This window comes from Hyla sarda, chromosome 9 (assembly GCF_029499605.1).
Source record: "Hyla sarda isolate aHylSar1 chromosome 9, aHylSar1.hap1, whole genome shotgun sequence".
In the NCBI taxonomy this organism is placed as follows: Eukaryota; Metazoa; Chordata; class Amphibia; order Anura; family Hylidae; genus Hyla; species Hyla sarda.
The window spans coordinates 174,061,423-174,086,914 of NC_079197.1; the positions used below are offsets into that span (position 1 = coordinate 174,061,423).

A 25,492-nucleotide genomic window follows, 5' to 3' on the forward strand; every position below is an offset into this window, starting at 1 on the left:
TGATGTCATACAGGGGGCGGCCTATATGGAGAATACATTATATCACGTCCAGACTAGATACATGGAATGTGAGCTCTGTGATCCAGGTGTTCCCCTCCCTCCACACTAAACATAACCCCTGGGGGCAGCAGTTGCAGGCTCTGGGGGAAGGTGCAGGCGGCGTTGCCCCCTTTAAGTGGTGGGGCTGTGGCTTGTTGCCGCTTTAAGACAAGGCAGAACCTAGAAGAGAGGAAGTGATAGCTTGTATCAGAGAGGAAAGAAAGAAGCAGCAGCCTGAAGAGAGAGACTGGAGATAAAGAAGGACAGAGATTGAGACAGACACGGGGTGAGGCCGGGGAGAGACAGAGGGAAAGAGACAGACTGCATATAGAGAGAGACAGGGAGACAGAGACTGCACATAGAGAGATATATAGAGAGACAGAGACTGCACATAGAAAGAGACAGGGAGACAGAGACTGCACATAGAAAGAGACAGGGAGACAGAGACTGCACATAGACATATATATAGAGAGAGACAGAGACTGCACACAGAGAGACGGGCAGAGGCCATAAAGAGACATAGGCTGGAGACAGAGAGAGAACAAGATACAGAGACTGCACCAAGAGAGACAGCCATAGGGAGAGAGAGACAGGAGACATAGGAAGAGTCGGAGACTGCACATAGAGAGACAGGCTGAGCCCATAGAGTCGGGCAGGGGCCCCGGGGGGACGCGGCTGGTGCAGGGGCCACTTCCTGCTATGCCCAGATAGCTGAGGGGCAGAGGACAGCAGGGTGGGGGCGGCACAGGTGAGGGCACATTCCTACCAGGAGGAGGCGCCATCAGCATGAGGTGAGACCTGATCGTGTCCTGTCCTGTCTGCCCCGTCATATCAGATACATGTGTATATACTGTACAAGGGGGTATTATATGTATATATACTGTACCTGGGGGTATTATATATGTATATACTGTACATGGGGGTATTATATGTGTATATACTGTACATGGGGGTATTATATGTGTATATACTGTACATGGGGGTATTATATAGGTATATACTGTACCTGGGGGTATTATATGTGTATATACTGTACAAGGGGGTATTATATGTGTATATACTGTACAAGGGGGTATTATATGTGTATATACTGTACATGGGGGTATTATATAGGTATATACTGTACCTGGGGGTATTATATGTGTATATACTGTACAAGGGGGTATTATATGTGTATATACTGTACCTGGGGGTATTATATGTGTATATACTGTACCTGGGGGTATTATATGTGTATATACTGTACCTGGGGGTATTATATGTGTATATACTGTACCTGGGGGTATTATATGTGTATATACTGTACCTGGGGGTATTATATGTGTATATACTGTACATGGGGGTATTATATGTGTATATACTGTACCTGGGGGTATTATATGTGTATATACTGTACAAGGGGGTATTATATGTGTATATACTGTACAAGGGGGTATTATATGTGTATATACTGTACATGGGGGTATTATATGTGTATATACTGTACATGGGGGTATTATATGTGTATATACTGTACATGGGGGTATTATATGTGTATATACTGTACATGGGGGTATTATATGTGTATATACTGTACATGGGGGTATTATATGTGTATATACTGTACATGGGGGTATTATATGTGTATATACTGTACATGGGGGTATTATATGTGTATATACTGTACAAGGGGGTATTATATGTGTATATACTGTACCTGGGGGTATTATATGTGTATATACTGTACATGGGGGTATTATATGTGTATATACTGTACATGGGGGTATTATATATGTATATACTGTACATGGGGGTATTATATGTGTATATACTGTACCTGGGGGTATTATATGTGTATATACTGCACATGGGGGTATTATATGTGTATATACTGCACATGGGGGTATTATATGTGTATATACTGTACCTGGGGGTATTATATAGGTATAAACTGTACAAGGGGGTATTATATGTGTATATACTGTACAAGGGGGTATTATATGTGTATATACTGTACAAGGGGGTATTATATGTGTATATACTGTACATGGGGGTATTATATGTGTATATACTGTACATGGGGGTATTATATGTGTATATACTGTACAAGGGGGTATTATATGTGTATATACTGCACATGGGGGTATTATATGTGTATATACTGCACATGGGGGTATTATATGTGTATATACTGCACATGGGGGTATTATATGTGTATATACTGCACATGGGGGTATTATATGTGTATATACTGCACATGGGGGTATTATATGTGTATATACTGCACATGGGGGTATTATATGTGTATATACTGTACATGGGGGTATTATATGTGTATATACTGTACATGGGGGTATTATATGTGTATATACTGTACATGGGGGTATTATATGTGTATATACTGTACATGGGGGTATTATATGTGTATATACTGTACAAGGGGGTATTATATGTGTATATACTGTACCAGGGGGTATTATATGTGTATATACTGTACCTGGGGGTATTATATGTGTATATACTGTACCTGGGGGTATTATATGTGTATATACTGTACCTGGGGGTATTATATGTGTATATACTGTACCTGGGGGTATTATATGTGTATATACTGTACCTGGGGGTATTATATGTGTATATACTGTACCTGGGGGTATTATATGTGTATATACTGTACCTGGGGGTATTATATGTGTATATACTGTACATGGGGGTATTATATGTGTATATACTGTACCTGGGGGTATTATATATATATATATATATATATATATATATATATATACATACACTGGGGGTATTATATATGTATATGCTGTATATATACTGTACCTGGGGGTATTATGTATGTATATACTGTACCTGGGGGTATTATATATGTATATACAGTACAGGGGGTATTATATATGTATATACTGTACCTGGGTGTATTATGTGTATATACTGTACCTGGGGGTATTATATATGTATATACAGTACAGGGGGTATTATATATGTATATACTGTACCTGGGTGTATTATGTGTACAAACTGTACCTGGGGGTATTATATATGTATATACTGTACCTGGGTGTATTATGTGTACAAACTGTACCTGGGGGTATTATATGTGTATATACTGTACCTGGGGGTATTATATATGTATATACAGTACAGGGGGTATTATATATGTATATACTGTACCTGGGTGTATTGTGTACAAACTGTACCTGGGGGTATTATATATGTATATACTGTACCAGGGGGTATTATATATGTATATACTGTACCAGGGGGTATTATATATGTATATACAGTACAGGGGGTATTATATATGTATATACAGTACAGGGGGTATTATATATGTATATACTGTACCTGGGTGTATTATGTGTATATACTGTACCTGGGAGTATTATATATGTATATAAACTGTACCTGGGGTTATTATGTGTATATACTATACCTGGGGGTAATATATATATATATTTTGTACATAAGATACTAAGATAACACATCCTAGATCTGAATGAACTAATCGTATGAAATACTTTCCTCTTTACATAGTTGTATTCGCTGACAACAAAATCCCACAAAAATTATCAATGGAAATCAAATGTATGAACCCATGGAGGTCTGGATATGGAGTCACACTCAAAATCACAGTGGAAAACCGCACTACAGGCTGATCCAACTTTATGTAATGTCCTTAATACAAGTCCCAATGAGGCTCAGTAGTGTGTGTGGCCTCCACGTGCCCGTATGACCTCCCTACAATGCCTGGGCATGATCCTGATGAGGTGGAGGATGGTCTCCTGAGGGATGTCCTCCCAGACCTGGACTAAAGCATCCGCCAACTCCTGGACAGTCTGTGGTGCAACGTGCCATCCTGGATGAGCTGCACTACCTGAGCCACTTGTGTGGGTTGTAGACTCCGTCTCATGCTACCACTAGAGTGAAAGCACTGCCAGCATTCAAAAGTGACCAAAACATCAGCCAGGAAGCATAGGAACTGAGAAGTGGTCTGTGGTCACCACCTGCAGAACCATCCTTTATTGGGGGTGTCTTGCTAATTGCCTATAATTTCCACGTGTTGTCTGTTCCATGTGAAATTGATTGTCAATCAGTGTTCTTCCTGAGTGGACAGTGGGATCTCACACAAGTGTCAGTGACTTGGAGTTACATTGTGTTGTGTAAGTGTTCACTTTATTTTTTTGAGCAGTGTGTGTGTGTGTGTGTGTGTATGTGTATATATATATATATATATATATATATATATATATACACTGCTCTTAAAAAAATAAAGTGAACACGTAAACAACACAATGTAACTCCAAGTCACTGACACTTGTGTGAGATCCCACTGTCCACTCAGGAAGAACACTGATTGACAATCAATTTCACATGGAACAGACAAGAGGTGGAAATTATAGGCAATTAGCAAGACACCCCAATAAAGGAGTGGTTCTGCAGGTGTGATCACAGACCACTTCTCAGTTCCTATGCTTCCTGGCTGATGTTTTGGTCACTTTTGAATGCTGGCGGTGCTTTCACTCTGGTGGTAGCATGAGACTGAGTCTAGAATCCACACAAGTGGCTCAGGTAGTGCAGCTCATCCAGGATGGCACATCAATGCGAGCTGTGGCAAGAAGGTTTGCTGTGTCTGTCAGCGTAGTGTCCAGAGCATGGAGGCGCTACCAGGAGACAGGCCAGTACATCAGGAGATGTGGAGGAGGCCGTAGGAGGGCAACAACCCAGCAGCAGGACCGCTACCTCTGCCTTTGTGCAAGGAGGAGCAGGAGGAGCACTTCCAGAGCCCTGCAAAATGACCTCCAGCAGGCCACAAATGTGCATGTGTCCACTCAAACGGTCAGAAACAGACTCCCTGAGGGGGGTATGAGGGCCCGATGTCCACAGGTGGGGGTTGTGCTTACAGCCCAACACCGTGCAGGACGTTTGGCATTTGCCAGAGAACACCAAGATTGGCAAATTCACCACTGGCGCCCTGTGCTCTTCACAGATGAAAGCAGGTTCACACTGAGCACATGTGAGAGATGTGACAGAGTCTGGAGACGCTGTGGAGAACGTTCTGCTGCCTGCAACATCCTCCAGAATGACCGGTTTGGCGGTGGGTCAGTTATGCTGTGGGGTGGGATTTCTTTGGGGGGTCGCACAGCCCTCCATGTGCTTGCCAGAGGTAGCCTGACTGCCATTAGGTACCTAGATGAGATCCTCAGACCCCTTGTGAGACCATATGCTGGTACGGTTGGCCCTGGGTTCCTCCTAATACAAGACAATGCTAGACCTCATGTGGCTGGAGTGTGTCAGCAGTTCCTACAAGAGGAAGGCATTGATGCTATGGACTGGCCGCCCGTTCCCCTGAATCCGATTGAGCACATCTGGGACGTCTCGCTCCATCCACCACAGACTGTCCAGGAGTTGGCGGATGCTTTAGTCCAGGTCTGGGGGGACATCCCTCAGGAGACCATCCTCCACCTCATCAGGATCATGCCCAGGCATTGTAGGGAGGTCATACGGGCACGTGGAGGCCACACACACTACTGAGCCTCATTGGGACTTGTATTAAGGACATTACATAAAGTTGGATCAACCTGTAGTGGGGTTTTCCACTGTGATTTTGAGTGTGACTCCATATCCAGACCTCCAGGGGTTGATACATTTGATTTCCATTGATAATTTTTGTGTGATTTTGTTGTCAGCGCATTCAACTATGTAAAGAGGAAAGGATTTCATACGATTAGTTCATTCTTTCAGATCTAGGATGTGTTATCTCAGTGTTCCCTTTATTGTTTTTGAGCAGTGTATGTGTGTGTTTATGTATATATATGCATATACTGTGCTTGGGATATTATATACACTGTACCAAGGGGTAATATATATATATAATACCTGGATGTATTATATACTGTACGTACCTGGGGAATGATGTGTATACTGTACCTAGGGGTATTAATGTATATCGTGTGTGTGTGTGTGTATATATATATATATATATATATATATATATATATATATATATAGTACCTGGGTTTATTTTATATTTATAACTTATGCAAATAAAACTGTTCTGTTTATATTGCAACTTATATTTGTAATACTGGAGTGCATTGATTGTGAGCTCGACTGAAGAAAATCTGTGTCTGAACAGTGTTCTGGGCTGAGAACCTGTGATGTGTCAGTGCTGCTGTCTCTTACACACATATAGTGGGTATATATATATTTTGGGGACATCCATGGACATTCTATGCAGATAAGAGCTGTAATAACCTGTACTACAAAATCACTTTCTTCTTTATAATAGCTGGGCAGTGACATCACTCTATAATACATTAGTGGCAGTGACATCACTCTATAATACATTAGTGGCAGTGACATCACTCTATAATACATTAGTGGCAGTGACATCACTCTATAATACATTAGTGGCAGTGACATCACTCTATAATACATTAGTGGCAGTGACATCACTCTATAATACATTAGTGGCAGTGACATCACTCTATAATACATTAGTGGCAGTGACATCACTCTATAATACATTAGTGGCAGTGACATCACTCTATAATACATTAGTGGCAGTGACATCACTCTATAATACATTAGTGGCAGTGACATCACTCTATAATACATTAGTGGCAGTGACATCACTCTATAATACATTAGTGGCAGTGACATCACTCTATAATACATTAGTGGCAGTGACATCACTCTATAATACATTAGTGGCAGTGACATCACTCTATAATACATTAGTGGCAGTGACATCACTCTATAATACATTAGTGACATCACTCTATAATACATTAGTGACATCACTCTATAATACATTAGTGACATCACTCTATAATACATTAGTGGCAGTGACATCACTCTATAATACATTAGTGGCAGTGACATCACTCTATAATACATTAGTGGCAGTGACATCACTCTATAATACATTAGTGGCAGTGACATCACTCTATAATACATTAGTGGCAGTGACATCACTCTATAATACATTGGTGGCAGTGACATCACTCTATAATACATTGGTGGCAGTGACATCACTCTATAATACATTGGTGGCAGTGACATCACTCTATAATACATTGGTGGCAGTGACATCACTCTATAATACATTAGTGACATCACCTGCCTCTCTATGGCCCAGATTTATCAAGCTGTGTGAGAGAAAAAGTAGAGTCACTTTCCCACAGCAACCAATCACAGCTCAGCTAATGAGTTCTGGTAAAGTGAAAGCTGAGCTGTGATTGGTTGCTATGGAAAAATCTCTCCACTTTTTCTCTCACACAGTTTGATAAATCTAATTCTAAGATCCCTCCAATAGGTGGTGCTAGAGACAGTTTCCTTCCTATTGGCACAAAAGCTAATTTGCATACATGGATGACAATGACATTACATCCTCAATAACACTCAGCTGTCAGTGACTTCTATAACACAGATGTGATAGTGACATCACTCATCTATGGGAGTGACATCACTCATCTATGGGAGTGACATCACTCATCTATGGGAGTGACATCACTCATCTATGGGAGTGACATCACTCATCTATGGGAGTGACATCACTCATCTATGGGAGTGACATCACTCATCTATGGGAGTGACATCACTCATCTATGGGAGTGACATCACTCATCTATGGGAGTGACATCACTCATCTATGGGAGTGACATCACTCATCTATGGGAGTGACATCACTCATCTATGGGAGTGACATCACTCATCTATGGTAGTGACATCACTCATCTATGGTAGTGACATCACTCATCTATGGTAGTGACATCACTCATCTATGGGAGTGACATCACTCATCTATGGTAGTGACATCACTCATCTATGGGAGTGACATCATACTCTCCTCTATTACACCACGATCACAGCTACATCACCTAATTACCTCTAACAGCTGGATGACAGTGACATCACACCCCTCTCTATAATACATGGATGACAGTGACATCACACTCCTCTCTATAATACACTGATGACAGTGACATCACTCTCCTCTCTATAATACATGGATGACAGTGACATCACACTCCTCTCTATAATACACTGATGACAGTGACATCACTCTCCTCTCTATAATACATGGATGACGGTGACATCACACTCCTCTCTGTAATACATGGATGACAGTGACATCACACCCCTCTATAATACATGGATGACGATGACATCACACTCCTCTCTGTAATACATGGATGACGGTGACATCACACTCCTCTATAATACATGGATGACGATGACATCACACTCCTCTCTGTAATACATGGATGACGATGACATCACACTCCTCTCTGTAATACATGGATGACGGTGACATCACACTCCTCTCTGTAATACATGGATGACAGTGACATCACACCCCTCTCTATAATACATGGATGACGGTGACATCACACTCCTCTCTATAATACATGGATGACGGTGACATCACACTCCTCTCTATAATACATGGATGACGGTGACATCACACTCCTCTCTATAATACATGGATGACGGTGACATCACACTCCTCTCTATAATACATGGATGACGGTGACATCACACTCCTCTCTATAATACATGGATGACGGTGACATCACACTCCTCTATAATACATGGATGACGATGACATCACACTCCTCTCTATAATACATGGATGACGATGACATCACACTCCTCTCTATAATACCTGGATGACGGTGACATCACACTCCTCTCTATAATACATGGATGACGGTGACATCACACTCCTCTCTATAATACATGGATGACGGTGACATCACACTCCTCTCTATAATACATGGATGACAGTGACATCACACCCCTCTCTATAATACATGGATGACGGTGACATCACACTCCTCTCTATAATACATGGATGACGGTGACATTACACTCCTCTATAATACATGGATGACGATGACATCACACTCCTCTCTATAATACATGGATGACGGTGACATCACACTCCTCTATAATACATGGATGACGGTGACATCACACTCCTCTCTATAATACATGGATGACGGTGACATTACACTCCTCTATAATACATGGATGACGATGACATCACACTCCTCTCTATAATACCTGGATGACGATGACATCACACTCCTCTCTATAATACCTGGATGACGGTGACATCACACTCCTCTCTATAATACATGGATGACGATGACATCACACTCCTCTCTCTAATACATGGATGACGGTGACATCACACTCCTCTCTATAATACATGGATGACGATGACATCACACTTCTCTCTGTATTACTTGTCACATAACACCTGTATTGTCACATGACAACACCTGAAGGCCGGTGACATCACACCCTCTGTATAACACTTGTATGGTCACATTATAACACCTGGATGAAGTGACGTTGGGTGTTTGCTGTCGGTGACTGAGCACTTGGCTAACTCTTACTTCCTGTGTCCTTCCCCCTTCTCAGTTATTGTGGTAGGTCCCGTCAGCTTCTTATAGCCTTATATAGACAAAACCACCGCGAGCAGCCGGGGGGAGGAGATGGGGGATAGCCAAGGGAAAACCACATATTTTATTTCTGTGTTATGTGTCTGACACATTGTAGATTAGATGTGACTTGAGAACACTTCAGTATTCTGTACCGCAATGTCCGCTATTACTCTCCCAGCATGAGGTGTGCACGGCTGGATGAGGAACCGTCCCCGTCACGTTATGATATTATTTATAGGCTCCGGTTACCACAAGTCACGTTATAAGGTATCATTGAGGCAGAGTTTTATACGTAATACAGTAGACTAGAGGGGTGTGATGTCAGCACTTTGTGTATGATGTCAGCACTTTGTGTATGATGTCAGCACTTTGTGTATAATGTCAGCACTTTGTGTATGATGTCAGCACTTTGTGTATGATGTCAGCACTTTGTGTATAATGTCAGCACTTTGTGTATGATGTCAGCACTTTGTGTATGATGTCAGCACTTTGTGTATGATGTCAGCACTTTGTGTATGATGTCAGCACAGCACTTGTGATATGCTTGAATTGTCAGCTGAATTGAGCGGCCCCTGATCTGTAGGTACTGTCAAGGTATCTGAATGATGACATCCTACATATACACCTACATACATATACACCTACATACATACCTACATATTTACCTACATATGCACCTACATATACACATACATTCATACACACACCTACATATACACACACCTACATATACACACACCTACATATGTATATAAACCTACATATACACACACCTACATATACACACACCTACATATGTATATAAACCTACATATACACACACCTACATACGTATATACACATACATATACACCTATACACATACATATATACACACACATACACCTACATATATACACATAAATACCTACACATATATACACATTCGTACACATACATACACACCTACAGATACACATACATACACACATACACATACACACACATACATACATACACACATACACACACATACATATACATGCATACATATACACATACACACCTACACATACATACACACATACACATACACACACATACATACATACATACACACATACATATACATGCATACATACACACGCATACATATACACATACATACGCATACATATACACATACATAAACACATATACACATACATACATACATACCTACATTACACACATACATACACAGGCATTCATTCACATCTACATATACACAAACATACACACCTACATATACACATACATGCATACCTACACACACACATACACACCTACACATACATAGTTACATACACACCTACATATTTATACACATACATACACACCTACACATACATACACACCTACATATACACCTACATACACACCTACATACACACCTACATACACACCTACATATTTATACACATACATATACATCTACATGCACACCTACATACATACATACATACATACATGATGTGGAATGAGGAAAGATAGTCCGGCACTACAAGACTAAGGCAGAGGGTAGACAGGTGAACTGCGTGGGTAGCGTAGGGATTCCCAGACGAGGGTGTTGGGTGCGGTGGTGCAAAGTCCAGTAGCATACATAGACAATAATAGAGAGAAGACAGGGGCTGCACTCACCATCCAAACGACCTTTTATTGATAGATGTCAGGCATATCGGGCTGGTACAGAGGTGGAGGCGGGGGACGCAACCGGGACAGACTGTTTCATGCCTTCACGGCACTTCTTCCATCTGGTGTACCATACATACCTACATGCACACATACATGCACACCTACATATACACCTACATACATACGCACCTACATATACACATAAATACACACACATATATGCATACATAAACATACACCTACATATATACATACACACACACGCATACATACACACCTATATATACACATACATACACACGCATACATACACACCTACATATACGCATACATACACACCTACATATACACATACATACACACACATACATACACACCTACGTATATTCATACATACACACCTACATATACGCATACATACACACCTACATATACACATGCATACATACACTCGCATACATATACACATACATACACACGCATACATACACACCTACATATACACATACATACCTACATATACACATGCATACATACACACCTACATATACACATACATACACACCTACATATACACATACATACACACCTACATATACACATACATACACACGCATACATGCACACCTACATATACACATGCATACATACACACGCATACATATACACATGCATACACACCTACATATACACACACACACATATATATATATATATATATATATATACATACACATTCATACTTACATATACATATGTACATATATAATATGGAGTTGACCCCATGATTCATCACCTCTAATGTATCAGGATATCTATAAGGCGCCACCTGAACTGTACAGCTCTACAATCTTTGGCCCTACAGTGTGTCAGGGGATGCTGGGAGTTGTAGTCCCCCTCTGGAGAGCACCAGGAGGTAATGGTAATATTTGTATTGGTTGGTGCCTCATTGTCTTCCTCTTCTCTGCAGTGAGACAGCGGTGATCACGGCCCGGGCCACCGTAATGGTCTATGATGATTCCAGTAAAAAGTGGATCAATGCCGGAACTGGCCCTGTGGGACACAGCCGAGTCCAGCTCTACTACACTCCGGGGCCACAGACCTACCGTGTGGTGGGGAGGAAAATGTCCGATCAACAGGTCCTGTGTATACATTATGTAGTTAACGTGTGTGTGTGTGTGTATGTAGTGTGCACCCTGTACTGTAGGTGCATTGTATATATAGTGTGTGTGTATGTAGTGTGTGCACCCTGTACTGTAGGTGCATTGTATATGTAGTGTGTGTGTGTGTGTGTATGTAGTGTGTGCACCCTGTACTGTAGGTGCATTGTATATGTAGTGTGTGTGTGTGTGTGTGTGTGTGTGTCGTGTATGTATTGTGTATTTAACTTGTATAAAGTGTGTGCACCATGTACTGTATGTTTAGTGTGTGTGTGTGTGTATATATATATATATGTATGTATATCGTGTCATGTATATTTAGTGTGTGTGTGTGTATATATATATATATATATATCGTGTCATGTATATTTAGTGTGTGTGTGTGTGTATATATATTTATATATATATATCTATATATATATATGTATATCGTGTCATGTATGTTTAGTGTGTGTGTATATATATATATATATATATATGTATATCGTGTCAGGTATATTTAGTGTGTGTGTGCGTCATGTATCTACCGTGTGTGTGTATGTATGTGTGTGTGTGTGTGTGTGTGTGTGTGTGTATGTATATATATATATATATATATATATGTGTGTGTGTGTGTATTGTGTATCTACTATGTGTGTGTGATATATATATGTGTGTGTGTGTATGTATCATGTGTTTACCATGTATATGTAGTTTGTGTGTGTATCTACTGTGTGTGTGTGTATGTATTGTGTATTTGCCTTGTATATGTAGTGTGTGTGTGTGTACCTTGTGTATGCAGGGTGTGCACCCTTTACTGTATGTGTAGTGCGTGTGTGTATGTTTCGTGTGTCTACTATGTCTATGTAGTGTGTGTGTCATATATCTACCGTGTGTGTGTGTATATAATATATATATATGTGTGTGTGTGTGTGTATGCATTGTGTATCTATCTTGTATATGTAGTGTATTTATGTATTGTGTATCTACTGTATGTACCTAGTGTGTGTGTGTTTGTACCATGTGTATGTAGTGCAGTGTTTTCCAAACAGTGTATCTCCAGCTGTTGCAAAACTACAACTCCCAGCATGCCCGGACAGCCTTAGGCTGTCCGGACATGCTGAGAGTTTTAGTTTTGCAACAGCTGGAGATACACTGTTTGAAAAATACCAATGTAGTGTGCTTGTATATGTTGCGTTTGTACAATGTGTATGTAGTGTTTGCACTCTAAACTGTATGTGTGGTGTGTGTATGTATCATATATGTAGTGTGTGTGTATGTATTGTATATGTAGCGTGTATGTATTGTATATGTAGCGTGTATTTGTATCATATGAAGTGTATACATACATACATGTAGGGTCTGTATCATGTATGTGAAGTGCATATTGTTGTAGTGTGTTTTATTGTGCATGTTAAGTATATATGTGTGTTTACCATGTGTATGTATGTATGTGTAGCAATATATGTACTGTGTGTATCGTATATGTGAAGTGTGTGTTTGTACCATGTATCTGAAGTGTATGTTCTGTGTCATGTAGGTGTAGTATATGTACAATATGGGTATCTTCTGTGTGTGTTTCTTGTCTGTGTATAGTTTGTATTATATGTGTGTATGTTTATTGTGTATCTCTACCATGTGCTTTATGTGTGGTGCCTATTGACCATGTGTGTGTATTATATAGTATGTGTACACATCATGTTTACACCAGGAATGTGTTATGTATGTGTTTTATGCTTTTGTGTACCGTGTGAAACATATGTGTAGAGTGCCTGTGTGTACCGTGTGTGTGTTTGTATTATGTATATATCATATATGTGTGTTCTCTGTCTTTGTAGTGTTGTGCATCGTATATGTGAAGTGTGTCTGTACCATGTATATGTAATGAGTGTACAGAATGGTGGGGGGCAGTGTCGTTCCCCGGTGGGCAGTCACTATTAGGGGTCTGTAGAACACCCGGAGCTCCGTCCACACTTCCCCGTTCCATGTTGTGACTGATCTATCATTATCACTGCTTCTATACAGAACCTCCAGGCTGAGCTTGTGACGGGGACCGGGGAGGGTGAGCTATTCCAGGAATGTGTCCACCGCCAGGGGGGGAGCACAGGAGCCACACCGATCCTCCAGACAGGGCATCCTCCACTGACCTGGAAAGAACCCATCATGTCCTCCTTGTGTGTATGAGGTCTGGCATTCCTTGGCCACCATTGCAGGACTCTGTGCTGTCCCCCTCTTTCCACCCCAAAATAAGATAAGAATCGACAATGCTAAACAGACTGTTATACAGATTTACCACATACACGAAGAAAGCTCCAGAATATGACTACTCGTACAGTAGAGGCTCTATAGTGTGACTACTCGTATAGTAGAGACTCTATAGTGTGACTACTCATACAGTAGAAATTCCACAGTATGACTACTCGTATAGTAGAAACTCTACAGTGTGACTGCCCTTAAAGTAGAGACTCCATAGTGTGACTGATCTTACAGTATAGGCTCCATAGTGTGACTGCTCTTACAGTGGAGACTCCATTGTATGATCGCTCTTACATTAGAGACTCCATAGTGTGACTGCTCTTACAGTAGAGACTCCATAGTGTGACTGCTCTTACAGTAGAGACTCTATAGTGTGACTGCTCTTACAGTAGAGACTCCATAGTGTGACTGCTCTTACAGTAGAGACTCCATAGTGTGACTGCTCTTACAGTAGAGACTCCATAGTGTGACTGCTCTTACAGTAGAGACTCCATAGTGTGACTGCTCTTACAGTAGAGACTCCATAGTGTGACTGCTCTTACAGTAGAGACTCCATAGTGTGACTGCTCTTACAGTAGAGACTCCATTGTATGACCGCTCTTACAGTATAGACTCCATAGTGTGACCGCTCTTACATCAGAGACTCCATAGTGTGACCGCTCTTACAGTAGAGACTCCATTGTATGACCGCTCTTACAGTATAGACTCCATAGTGTGACTGATCTTACAGTAGAGACTCCATAGTGTGACTGCTCTTACAGTATAGACTCCATTGTATGACCGCTCTTACAGTAGAGACTCCATTGTATGACCACTCTTACAGTATAGACTCCATTGTATGACCGCTCTTACAGTAGAGACTCCATAGTGTGACTGCTCTTACAGTAGAGACTCCATAGTGTGACTGCTCTTACAGTAGAGACTCCATAGTGTGACTGCTCTTACAGTAGAGACTCCATAGTGTGACTGCTCTTACAGTAGAGACTCCATTGTATGACCGCTCTTACAGTAGAGACTCCATAGTGTGACCGCTCTTACAGTATAGACTCCATAGTGTGACTGCTCTTACAGTAGAGACTCCATAGTGTGACTGCTCTTACAGTAGAGACTCCATAGTGTGACTGCTCTTACAGTAGAGACTCCATAGTGTGACTGCTCTTACAGTAGAGACTCCATAGTGTGACTGCTCTTACAGTAGAGACTCCATAGTGTGACCGCTCTTACAGACCTCTGTAGTCGCTGGCTTTATCCTCTTGTCATGTCTTAGTGTCGGAGAGTTGCTCTGTGGACACAGGAAGGACATGTTGTAATGGACAGTATGACTGCGGCTTCTTCGCCGCCGCTTCCATTTGTCGCACATCTAGGACACAGATTCAGTTTGTTGCCCAAGCCCTGTACATAACAGTATCTCACTGGCGCCCCCATTTCACCATACAGTTATGTAATAGCTCGTTCTGCGGGCAGAGTCATCGGGTCTAGATGTGCAGCCATGTTTTCTTCCACTGTACCCTCTGCAGGATGGACATAGAGGATTGTGGGCCGGCTCATGTTTTCTATTTTCACATTTCCTGTAGGTTGTAATTAATTGCCCTTTGGTTCGAGGGCTGAAATACAACCAGGCCACGCCTAATTTCCACCAGTGGCGGGACGCACGGCAGGTGTGGGGGCTGAACTTCAGCAGTAAGGAGGAGGCCGGCCAGTTTGCTACTGGGATATTACAAGCTCTTGACTGTCTGGACACTGGTAAGTTTCTGTCTGTGTACCCCCTAAGGTTCCCTCCAAGTCAGGTGACCTGAGCATGTTTCGCAGGGGTGGAGCCCCCACTTGTCTGACACAGATCTTTTCTTTGCAGGTGCACCGTGGCCCAGTCTGAATGGACCCAAAGTGGAAGAGCCAGAGCCGCCTAGGAGGTGAGTGCAATAAACCATTCCACTGTGTCAGCCCATCTGACATCCCTGAAGAGTTGTCTTATAAGGGGGTGGACAAGGCGAGGTAAGGCCAATGGGGGTCCAGTACCCTTCATACGGTGGGGTTTGTGGCCCCAGATAGTTTGGTTCCAAGCCTGTTCCTACCAATAACTATCTTGTTCTCTGTCCTTAGGCCACAGCCAGAACTGGAGCACAGAATCCAGAGTCCAGGTGAGGTGTCTCCAAGGGCCTGTCTGGGCCCCCATATGGAATCATATAGGCAGTAAATAAGTGAACCCCTAGATTCCCATCACAAGTTCCCTGACTGCTCCCCGTTTAGCTGTGATAATTGCCCCTGGTCTATATAATCTGACCCCGTTTGCCCAGTGGATGATGAGGGTTTTCCTCCTCTCTCTCACACTGTACCTCTGGGCACCGCTGCAGCTTCTCTGCTGGGTCCAGGATTTCTATGGGGTGGGATACAATGGCCGGCACTCACCATGGGATTTCTTTTTCCTCTAGTTGCTCCAGTCATTCCAGCATCAACTGGGCCTCCTGCACCACCAGGACCACCTCCACCACCAGGACCACCGCCTCCTCCTGGAGGTCCACCAGCACCTCCTGGGGGTCCTCCAGCTCCATTTGCAGGGGGTCCGCCAGCTCCATTTGGAGGGGGTCCACCAGCTCCCCCTGGAGGTGGACCTCCTGCTCCTCCCCCTCTACCTTCAGGAGGAGGAGGAGGAGCTGCGGCAAATGGTGGAGGCCTCGCAGCGGCTTTAGCTGCAGCTAAGCTGAAAAAAGTGGCAAAGGTAAGGAGTGCTGGGAAAAGTTGTACTGCTGTGGTGTAGGAAACAGATGAGGTGGTGCCGCTCTGGTGGGAGGGGCAAGAGGTGCATGTGCAGTAAAGTGAGATGGTGTCCAGGTGAATAAGGAGGAGGAGGGGGCAGGTGAGAAGGTGCAGATGTGAGGAGATGAAGGTGACGTGGTGGAGGGAAGGAGGGCGAGAAGAAATGCAGATTTGGTTGGAGGTGGCACCTGAGGGGGATGCAGGTTGGTATGAGGGGATGTGATGGGAGCAGGGCTCAAGTCCTGCAGGAATGCATGGGAACGGAGTTCCTGCACTTTTTCCACAGCAGGAACACTGTTCTTATTAGCGAGAGTCCTGCAGGACCAGCCCTTGTGAATTCCCACACTTTTTTTCCCAGGACTTGACCCCTGGGTGGGAGGGTAATGTGGTTGCAGGTTGGGTGAAAACGATGGGGTGGTGCAGGTGAGGTAAGAGATGGCGGGTAAGATGGGTGCCGATGAGCAGGTGCACATGTTTGAAGAAATTATGAGGTGGTAATGGGCATGTGAAGGGGTGCAAGTTAGATGGGAAAGGTGGTTAGTGGGTACTGCCAGTATGGAGGGAAAGGGCAGATAAGGGGGTGCAGATGTGGAGGGATGTAATTGTGAGGTGTAAGGAGGGGGTGCAGGTCTGCTGTAAGGTGGGACAATGGTGCAGATGAGGGGGCAGATATGGAAAGGTGCAGGTGAGGGGGGCAGATATGGAAAGGTGCAGGTCAGGGGGGCAAATATGGAAAGGTGCAGGTGAGGGGGCAGATATGGAAAGGTGCAGGTCAGGGGGGCAAATATGGAAAGGTGCAGGTGAGGGGGCTGCCATTTAGGTGGGTGAGGGCAGGTTGGGGACTTCAGGTGTGGTGGTAGAGGGCAGGTAAGGTGTGGTGCAGATGTAGTGGGCGTAGATGGTGAACATGTCTAGATTATATAAAGACATAGTAAATTATACACAATACTTTCCTATAAATACTTTCCTATAAATTGTATGACAGGATGAAGCCGGGGGTCCTTCTCCTAGTAGTGCTGGGCCGGCCAAGCCAGATATTAGCCGCACCAGTGGAGGAGCCTCGACAGGAGCTGGAGGTGGAGGACTCATGCATGAGATGAATCAGATGCTGGCCCGCAGGTAATGGCTATCTTATTAGTGCCTCAGCCTATATAACCCCCCTTGCTCCGAGGCTCTTGGGGGGAGGGGGGGGGGGGTCTTTCAGTTATGTCACTGGAATTGGGGCTCCTCCAATTTGCTTATGATCATTATAAATTATCAGACTAGTCAGACCATAGGGCTATTTCATCTTCTGACTTCTCTGTATAGGAAAAAGATGACGCAGCAAAGTGAGCGCCCGGCCCCTACCACCACACAAGATGATAATGACCTCAGTAGTGGGCGGAGCCCGGCCGGTGAGTTACATCAGTATTCTGTCTATAATATCTGCATCCACTAGGGGGGCGCACTGCATGTTGTGGCTCCTGTGATGCCTAGGCCCTGCAGGGGTGGAGCTAGACACAGGGATTCAAATATGGTCATTATGCTCCGCCCCCGCAGAGCCTGCACTTGGCTCAACATAGGCTCTAGAGGATTCCCTTAAAGGGGTAGGGGATAAGATGTCTGATCGTGCCGGTCCCGCCGTTGGGAACCCCCGCGATCTCTCCTGCAGCACCCCTGTCATTGTGTGCACGGAGCGAGCCCCCGCCCCCATAGACTTGCATTAAGGGGGGGCGGGGCGTGACATCAAGAGGGGGCGGGACCGTGACGTCACGATCCTCTGGCACCCTGAATTGCCAGTCATCAGGCACAGAGCATAGCTCGCTCTGTGCACCAGATGATAGGGGTGCTGGACAGAGATGGTGGGGGTCCCAGCAGCAGGACCCCCGCGATCAGACATCTTATCCCCTATCCTTTGGATCCCCTGTCCAAGATGTCTAGAGGCGGAGTACCCCTTTATTCATTTTCTAAGTTGGACTTGTACTAGATTGTACTGAATTATTATTTATTTATTTTAATAAATAAATTAAATTTAAATATTTTTTTTATTTAAAATAAAAAAAATATTTAATCATTTATTAAGTTATTTATTTAGTTATTTTGTTTTTGACCCCTAAGGATACGGCTTAGTTTAGTATTGAATAACCCAGCAGTTTGTTTTTTTAATTTCTGTATTTTTGGAGCTATAACTTTTTTTATTTGTCATTGATTTAGCCGTACAAGGGCGACTTGTATTTTTTAATGCCACAATTTTGGGGATCAATAAAATCCAGTGTTTCTCAACCAGTGTGTCTCCAGCTGTTGCAAAACTACAACTCCCAGCATGCCCGGACAGCCTTCGGCTGTCCGGGCATGCTGGAAGTTGTAGTTTTGCAACAGCCGGAGACACATTTATTGGGAATCACTGATAGAATGTATGGCATTTCTTGTTGAAATGGATTTCCCGATCCACAGTATAGGTGTAAAGTAAAGTACGTGTGAACATATCCTTACGCAGATAGACATTGCATACAGCATTGACTGTGGCATGTAAGGGGTTAAACAGCGGGGGTTGGAGCTATTCCTGATCGAACCACTAGAGTGGTGTGTGTCCACTGCCTAAAACACCATAACAGCCCCATCACAGCTCGTAGTTCCCTAAAATTATAGCACAAGGCGGGAAGGGGTTAATCGTCCTGACTTGTTCCTCATATACTCAGTGCAGTCTGCCTGACACAGAGATCAGCAGCGCCATCAGCTGGTCATATGTGGAATATTGTTAAATTCTTTGAAAAAATACCTTTAACCCCTCAATGACTGAAATTTATTGGCCCTAAATGATCAGACACTTTTTTTTTTAACGCTGCTTTAATGGTTTCCTAATGCTTTTTTTTTTTTTAATTAATTTATTTTTTTGAGATAATGTTTTTTATTTTTTTTTTAATATATAGTCTATTTTGTAAGTTTACAGAAAATTAATTTGTGTTCTCTTGTTTGTTTTAATGGATATAAAATATTTATATTCTCCAGTGATCGGGGTAATTTTTGTTAGCGTAGGCTTTTTTTGTTTGTCTTTTTATTATTATTATTATTATTATTATTTATTTTTTTTTTTTTTTTTACTTGTGTTTATACATTATCTTTTAACATAATATGTCCCCTCATGAGGTCATAAGACCTTCTCATCTTTTTTGGGAGTCTTTCAATTTCTCCGACATGATATAGGAGCTGGGTGAAAGCAGTGATAGCTGTTCTTATATAAAATGTGTGGATCTCATGTCTGATCACATGTCATTATAGTGATGTCATACAGGGGGCGGGGCTGTGATCACATGTCATTATATTACTATTCTATTATATCAGTGATGTCATACAGGGGGCGGGGCTGTACAACCTGTTGTTTACCTCCAGTTGTGTGCTATTATATTATTATTTACCTCCAGTTGTGTGCTATTATATTATTATTTACCTCCAGTTGTGGGCTATTTTATTATTATTTACCTTCAGTTGTGTGCTATTTTATTATTATTATTTACCTCCAGTTGTGGGCTATTATATTATTATTATTATTTACCTGCAGTTGTGTGCTATTATATTATTATTATTTACCTCCAGTTGTGTGCTATTATATTATTGTTTACCTCCAGTTGTGTGCTATTATATTATTATTTACCTCCAGTTGTGTGCAATTATATTATTATTTACCTCCAGTTGTGTGCTATTATATTATTATTTACCTCCAGTTGTGTGCTATTATATTATGGTTTACCTCCAGTTGTGTGCTATTGTATTATTATTTACCTCCAGTTGTGTGCAATTATATTATTATTTACCTCCAGTTGTGTGCTATTATATTATTATTTACCTCCAGTTGTGTGCTATTATATCATTATTATTTACCTCCAGTTGTGTGCTATTGTATTACTATTTACCTCCAGTTGTGTGCTATTATATTATTATTTACCTCCAGTTGTGTGCTATTATATTATTATTTACCTCCAGTTGTGTGCTATTATATCATTATTATTTACCTCCAGTTGTGTGCTATTGTATTACTATTTACCTCCAGTTGTGTGCTATTATATTATTATTTACCTCCAGTTGTGTGCTATTGTATTACTATTTACCTCCAGTTGTGTGCTATTATATTTATATATACCTCCAGTTGTGTGCTATTATATTTATATATACCTCCAGTTGTGTGCTATTATATTTATATATACCTCCAGTTGTGTGCTATTGTATTACTATTTACCTCCAGTTGTGTGCTATTATATTATTATTTACCTCCAGTTGTGTACTATTATATTATGGTTTAACTCCAGTTGTGTGCTATTATATTATTATTTACCTCCAGTTGTGTGCAATTATATTATTATTTACCTCCAGTTGTGTGCTATTATATTATTATTTACCTCCAGTTGTGTGCTATTATATTATTATTTACTTCCAGTTGTGTGCTATTATATCATTATTATTTACCTCCAGTTGTGTGCTATTGTATTACTATTTACCTCCAGTTGTGTGCTATTATATTATTATTTACCTCCAGTTGTGTGCTATTATATTATTATTTACCTCCAGTTGTGTGCTATTATATCATTATTATTTACCTCCAGTTGTGTGCTATTATATTATTATTTACCTCCAGTTGTGTGCTATTGTATTACTATTTACCTCCAGTTGTGTGCTATTGTATTACTATTTACCTCCAGTTGTGTGCTATTATATTATTATTTACCTCCAGTTGTGTGCTATTGTATTATTATTTACCTCCAGTTGTGTGCTATTGTATTACTATTTACCTCCAGTTGTGTGCTATTATATTATTATTTACCTCCAGTTGTGTGCTATTATATTATTATTTACCTCCAGTTGTGTGCTATTATATTATTATTTACCTCCAGTTGTGTGCTATTATATTTATATATACCTCCAGTTGTGTGCTATTGTATTACTATTTACCTCCAGTTGTGTGCTATTATATTATCATTTACCTCCAGTTGTGTGCTATTGTATTATTATTTACCTCCAGTTGTGTGCTATTATATTTATATATACCTCCAGTTGTGTGCTATTGTATTACTATTTACCTCCAGTTGTGTGCTATTATATTACTATTTACCTCCAGTTGTGTGCTATTATATTTATATATACCTCCAGTTGTGTGCTATTGTATTACTATTTACCTCCAGTTGTGTGCTATTATATTTATATATACCTCCAGTTGTGTGCTATTATATTTATATATACCTCCAGTTGTGTGCTATTGTATTACTATTTACCTCCAGTTGTGTGCTATTATATTATTATTTACCTCCAGTTGTGTGCTATTATATTTATATATACCTCCAGTTGTGTGCTATTGTATTACTATTTACCTCCAGTTGTGTGCTATTATATTATTATTTACCTCCAGTTGTGTGCTATTATATTTATATATACCTCCAGTTGTGTGCTATTGTATTACTATTTACCTCCAGTTGTGTGCTATTATATTATTATTTACCTCCAGTTGTGTGCTATTATATTATTATTTACCTCCAGTTGTGTGCTATTATATTATTATTTACCTCCAGTTGTGTGCTATTATATTTATATATACCTCCAGTTGTGTGCTATTATATTATTATTTACCTCCAGTTGTGTGCTATTGTATTACTATTTACCTCCAGTTGTGTGCTATTATATTATTATTTACTTCCAGTTGTGTGCTATTATATTATTGTTTACCTCCAGTTGTGTGCTATTATATTATTGTTTACTTCCAGTTGTGTGCTATTATATTATTGTTTACCTCCAGTTGTGTGCTAGTCACGTGGTTTATGGTTCTGATGACCACTTCTTTATGTGTTATACATTTTGTCTTGCAGAACCGGCCCGCCGCCCCTGGGACAGAGGGAGCACGACGCTACCGAGGTTAGTCTAAGCACGTGAAAGGTTAATGGCTTTCACCTTTTTATGTCCGCTCTGTGAATCTTCTTTGTGTCCTTTTTGTAGGATGAAATCCACAGTCAGCAGCCCGGCAGATGTGGCCCCAAGTGTCGACGAATCAGATTCAATGGAGAGGATTAAGCAGGTAACATGTGACCTCCTCCATCTTGTGTGGGTCTCAGCTTTTTGGGTCCGGCCCATACCGCTTCTCCCCCATCTATACGAGGACTTCGGGGGAGATTCATCAAAACCTGTCTAGAGGAAAAGTTGCTGAGTTGCCCATAGCAACCAATCAGATTGCTGCTTTCATTTTTCACAGGCCTTTTCAAAAGGAAAGAAGCGATCTGATTGGTTGCTATGGGCAACTCAGCAACTTTTCCTCTAGACAGGTTTCGACAAATCCCCCCCTCAATCTTTGCGGGGGTAGATTACAAGGGGGAAGAATTTGTCCATCTGTTGGCTTTAATGTTTTACCTTATAACTTGCATAGTGTAAGGCTACACGCACACCACGTTTTTTCTTTACAGTTCCCGTATATGGTTTCATGTTAAAAACCGTATAGAAAACCGTATGCATTGACTTAACATTGTAAACCGTATGTCAAACGCATCATCCGGTTTAGTCCGTTTTGCGTCTTTGTCCGTTTTTTTTACCCGTACCCAGAACCCGTAGTCTACCCCGTTTTTTGGTCCGGGTGAAAAACTGTATTAAACCATATACGTTTTTTTTTTTTTAACATGGGAGTCAATGGGAAGCGTACAGAACCGTATGTGCTTTGGGTTCCATCCGATTTTCACCAGACGGTTTTTGACTTTGCACAGTTATTATTCTTAGAATTTCAATCAAACAAGTGAAACTTTATTTAAAAATGGAGTGAAAAGTAAAAAAAAACGTATATGGTTTATCTTAAAAAAATATGGATTTAAATTTGTATACACGTTTTGATACAGTTTAGTCAGGTTTTGAGGAATCCGTTTTTCAACAAAAACCTGATACGGGAACTGTATTGCAAAAACATGGTGTGAATGCAGCCTAAGAGGGAAAAGCTCTAATGAAAAAGCTCTCCTGTGTGCGGAGGGTGGCCCTTGGTGTCGCTTGGTTCTTATGGAGTGAACCCGCAGTTATGTAAGAGTCTCCAGCTCTTTCGCAACCAATGTATCTCCAGCTGTTGCAAAACTACAAATCCCAGCATGCCCGGACAGCCTTTGGCTGTCCGGGCATGCTGGGAGTTGTAGTTTTGCAACAGCTGGAGATACATTTATTGGGAATCGCTGATAGAATGTATTGCATTCTTGTTGAAATGGGTTTCCCCATCCACAGTATAGGTGTAAGGTAAAGCTGGCACAATAAAAGAAAATGCATCTGTTCCCACAGGAATTATTGGAAGAAATGAGGAAGGAGCTGCAGAAAGTCAAGGAGGAGATCATAGAAGGTGAGAGCGGATGTATTTCATGACCCCTGACCCCTGACCCCTCTCACTGCACAGATATATGAACGGGGGCCTCATGGGCTCAGCCTTTCACATTGTGAGGACACCACAGGATCAGGAGTAACATCTGCGGTCATGTTTTATGGTCCAAAGTTTCCTTTGGGTAAACCACGGCCCAGAAGCAATTTTCAGACTCAGTCCGTAAGAAACAGAAAATATCGGCACTCACCAATTCGGCTTGCAAGTCTTCTTTGTTAAAGCATACTTACAAATTGGGTACAGAAGAGAAGGGTAGTGGGGGGGGGGGGGGGGCAGTGGATGGCGACCGAGCTCCTGTTTTGCACGCTTGGCGTGTTTCATCCGGCCACAGTCCGGCCTGCAGTGCTGGCAATGTCAAAGCATTTAGAGGACCGTTAAAGGGGTACTCTGCTGGAAAACCTTTTTTTTTTTTTTTTTTTTTTTAAATCAACATGTGCCAGAAAGTTTAAACAGATTTGTACATTGTACATTACTTCTGTATGCTCCACAGGAAGTTCTTTTCTTTTAGAATTTTCTTTTCTGTCTGAACACAGTGCTCTCTGCTGACACCTCTGTCCATGTCAGGAACTGTCCAGAGCAGGATAGGTTTGCTATGGGGATTTGCTTGTACTCTGGCCAGTTCCTGACATGGACAGAGGTGTCAGCAGAGAGCACTGTGGTCAGACGGAAAGGAAATTAAAGGGGTACTCCGCTGCCCTGCTTCCGGAGCTCCGCTCCCCAGCGTCTGGAAGTTTATTGTTCCGAACGCTGTGTGCGGGCTTCCATGTTCAGGGCTGCCCCTCGTGACGTCACGCCCCCTTCCCATAGACTTTTGTAGAGGGGGGCGGGTGTGACGTCACGAG

General features: G+C 41.8%; 1 protein-coding gene across 1 annotated transcript in view; it reads left to right on the plus strand.

Annotated features, from left to right (window-relative positions):
- Positions 1 to 222: 222 nt before the first annotated feature.
- The window catches only part of VASP (vasodilator stimulated phosphoprotein), a 35,569-nt gene continuing 10,299 nt past the window's right edge, over positions 223 to 25,492 (plus strand). The window contains exons 1-11 of the mRNA XM_056540732.1: positions 223 to 830; positions 12,112 to 12,280; positions 16,111 to 16,279; positions 16,389 to 16,446; positions 16,637 to 16,674; positions 16,966 to 17,252; positions 18,276 to 18,409; positions 18,599 to 18,684; positions 23,122 to 23,167; positions 23,249 to 23,327; positions 24,557 to 24,614. Coding sequence (XP_056396707.1) covers positions 826 to 830; positions 12,112 to 12,280; positions 16,111 to 16,279; positions 16,389 to 16,446; positions 16,637 to 16,674; positions 16,966 to 17,252; positions 18,276 to 18,409; positions 18,599 to 18,684; positions 23,122 to 23,167; positions 23,249 to 23,327; positions 24,557 to 24,614 — 1,129 coding nt within the window. The 5' untranslated portion in view covers positions 223 to 825. The remainder of the gene's footprint in view (positions 831 to 12,111; positions 12,281 to 16,110; positions 16,280 to 16,388; positions 16,447 to 16,636; positions 16,675 to 16,965; positions 17,253 to 18,275; positions 18,410 to 18,598; positions 18,685 to 23,121; positions 23,168 to 23,248; positions 23,328 to 24,556; positions 24,615 to 25,492) is intronic.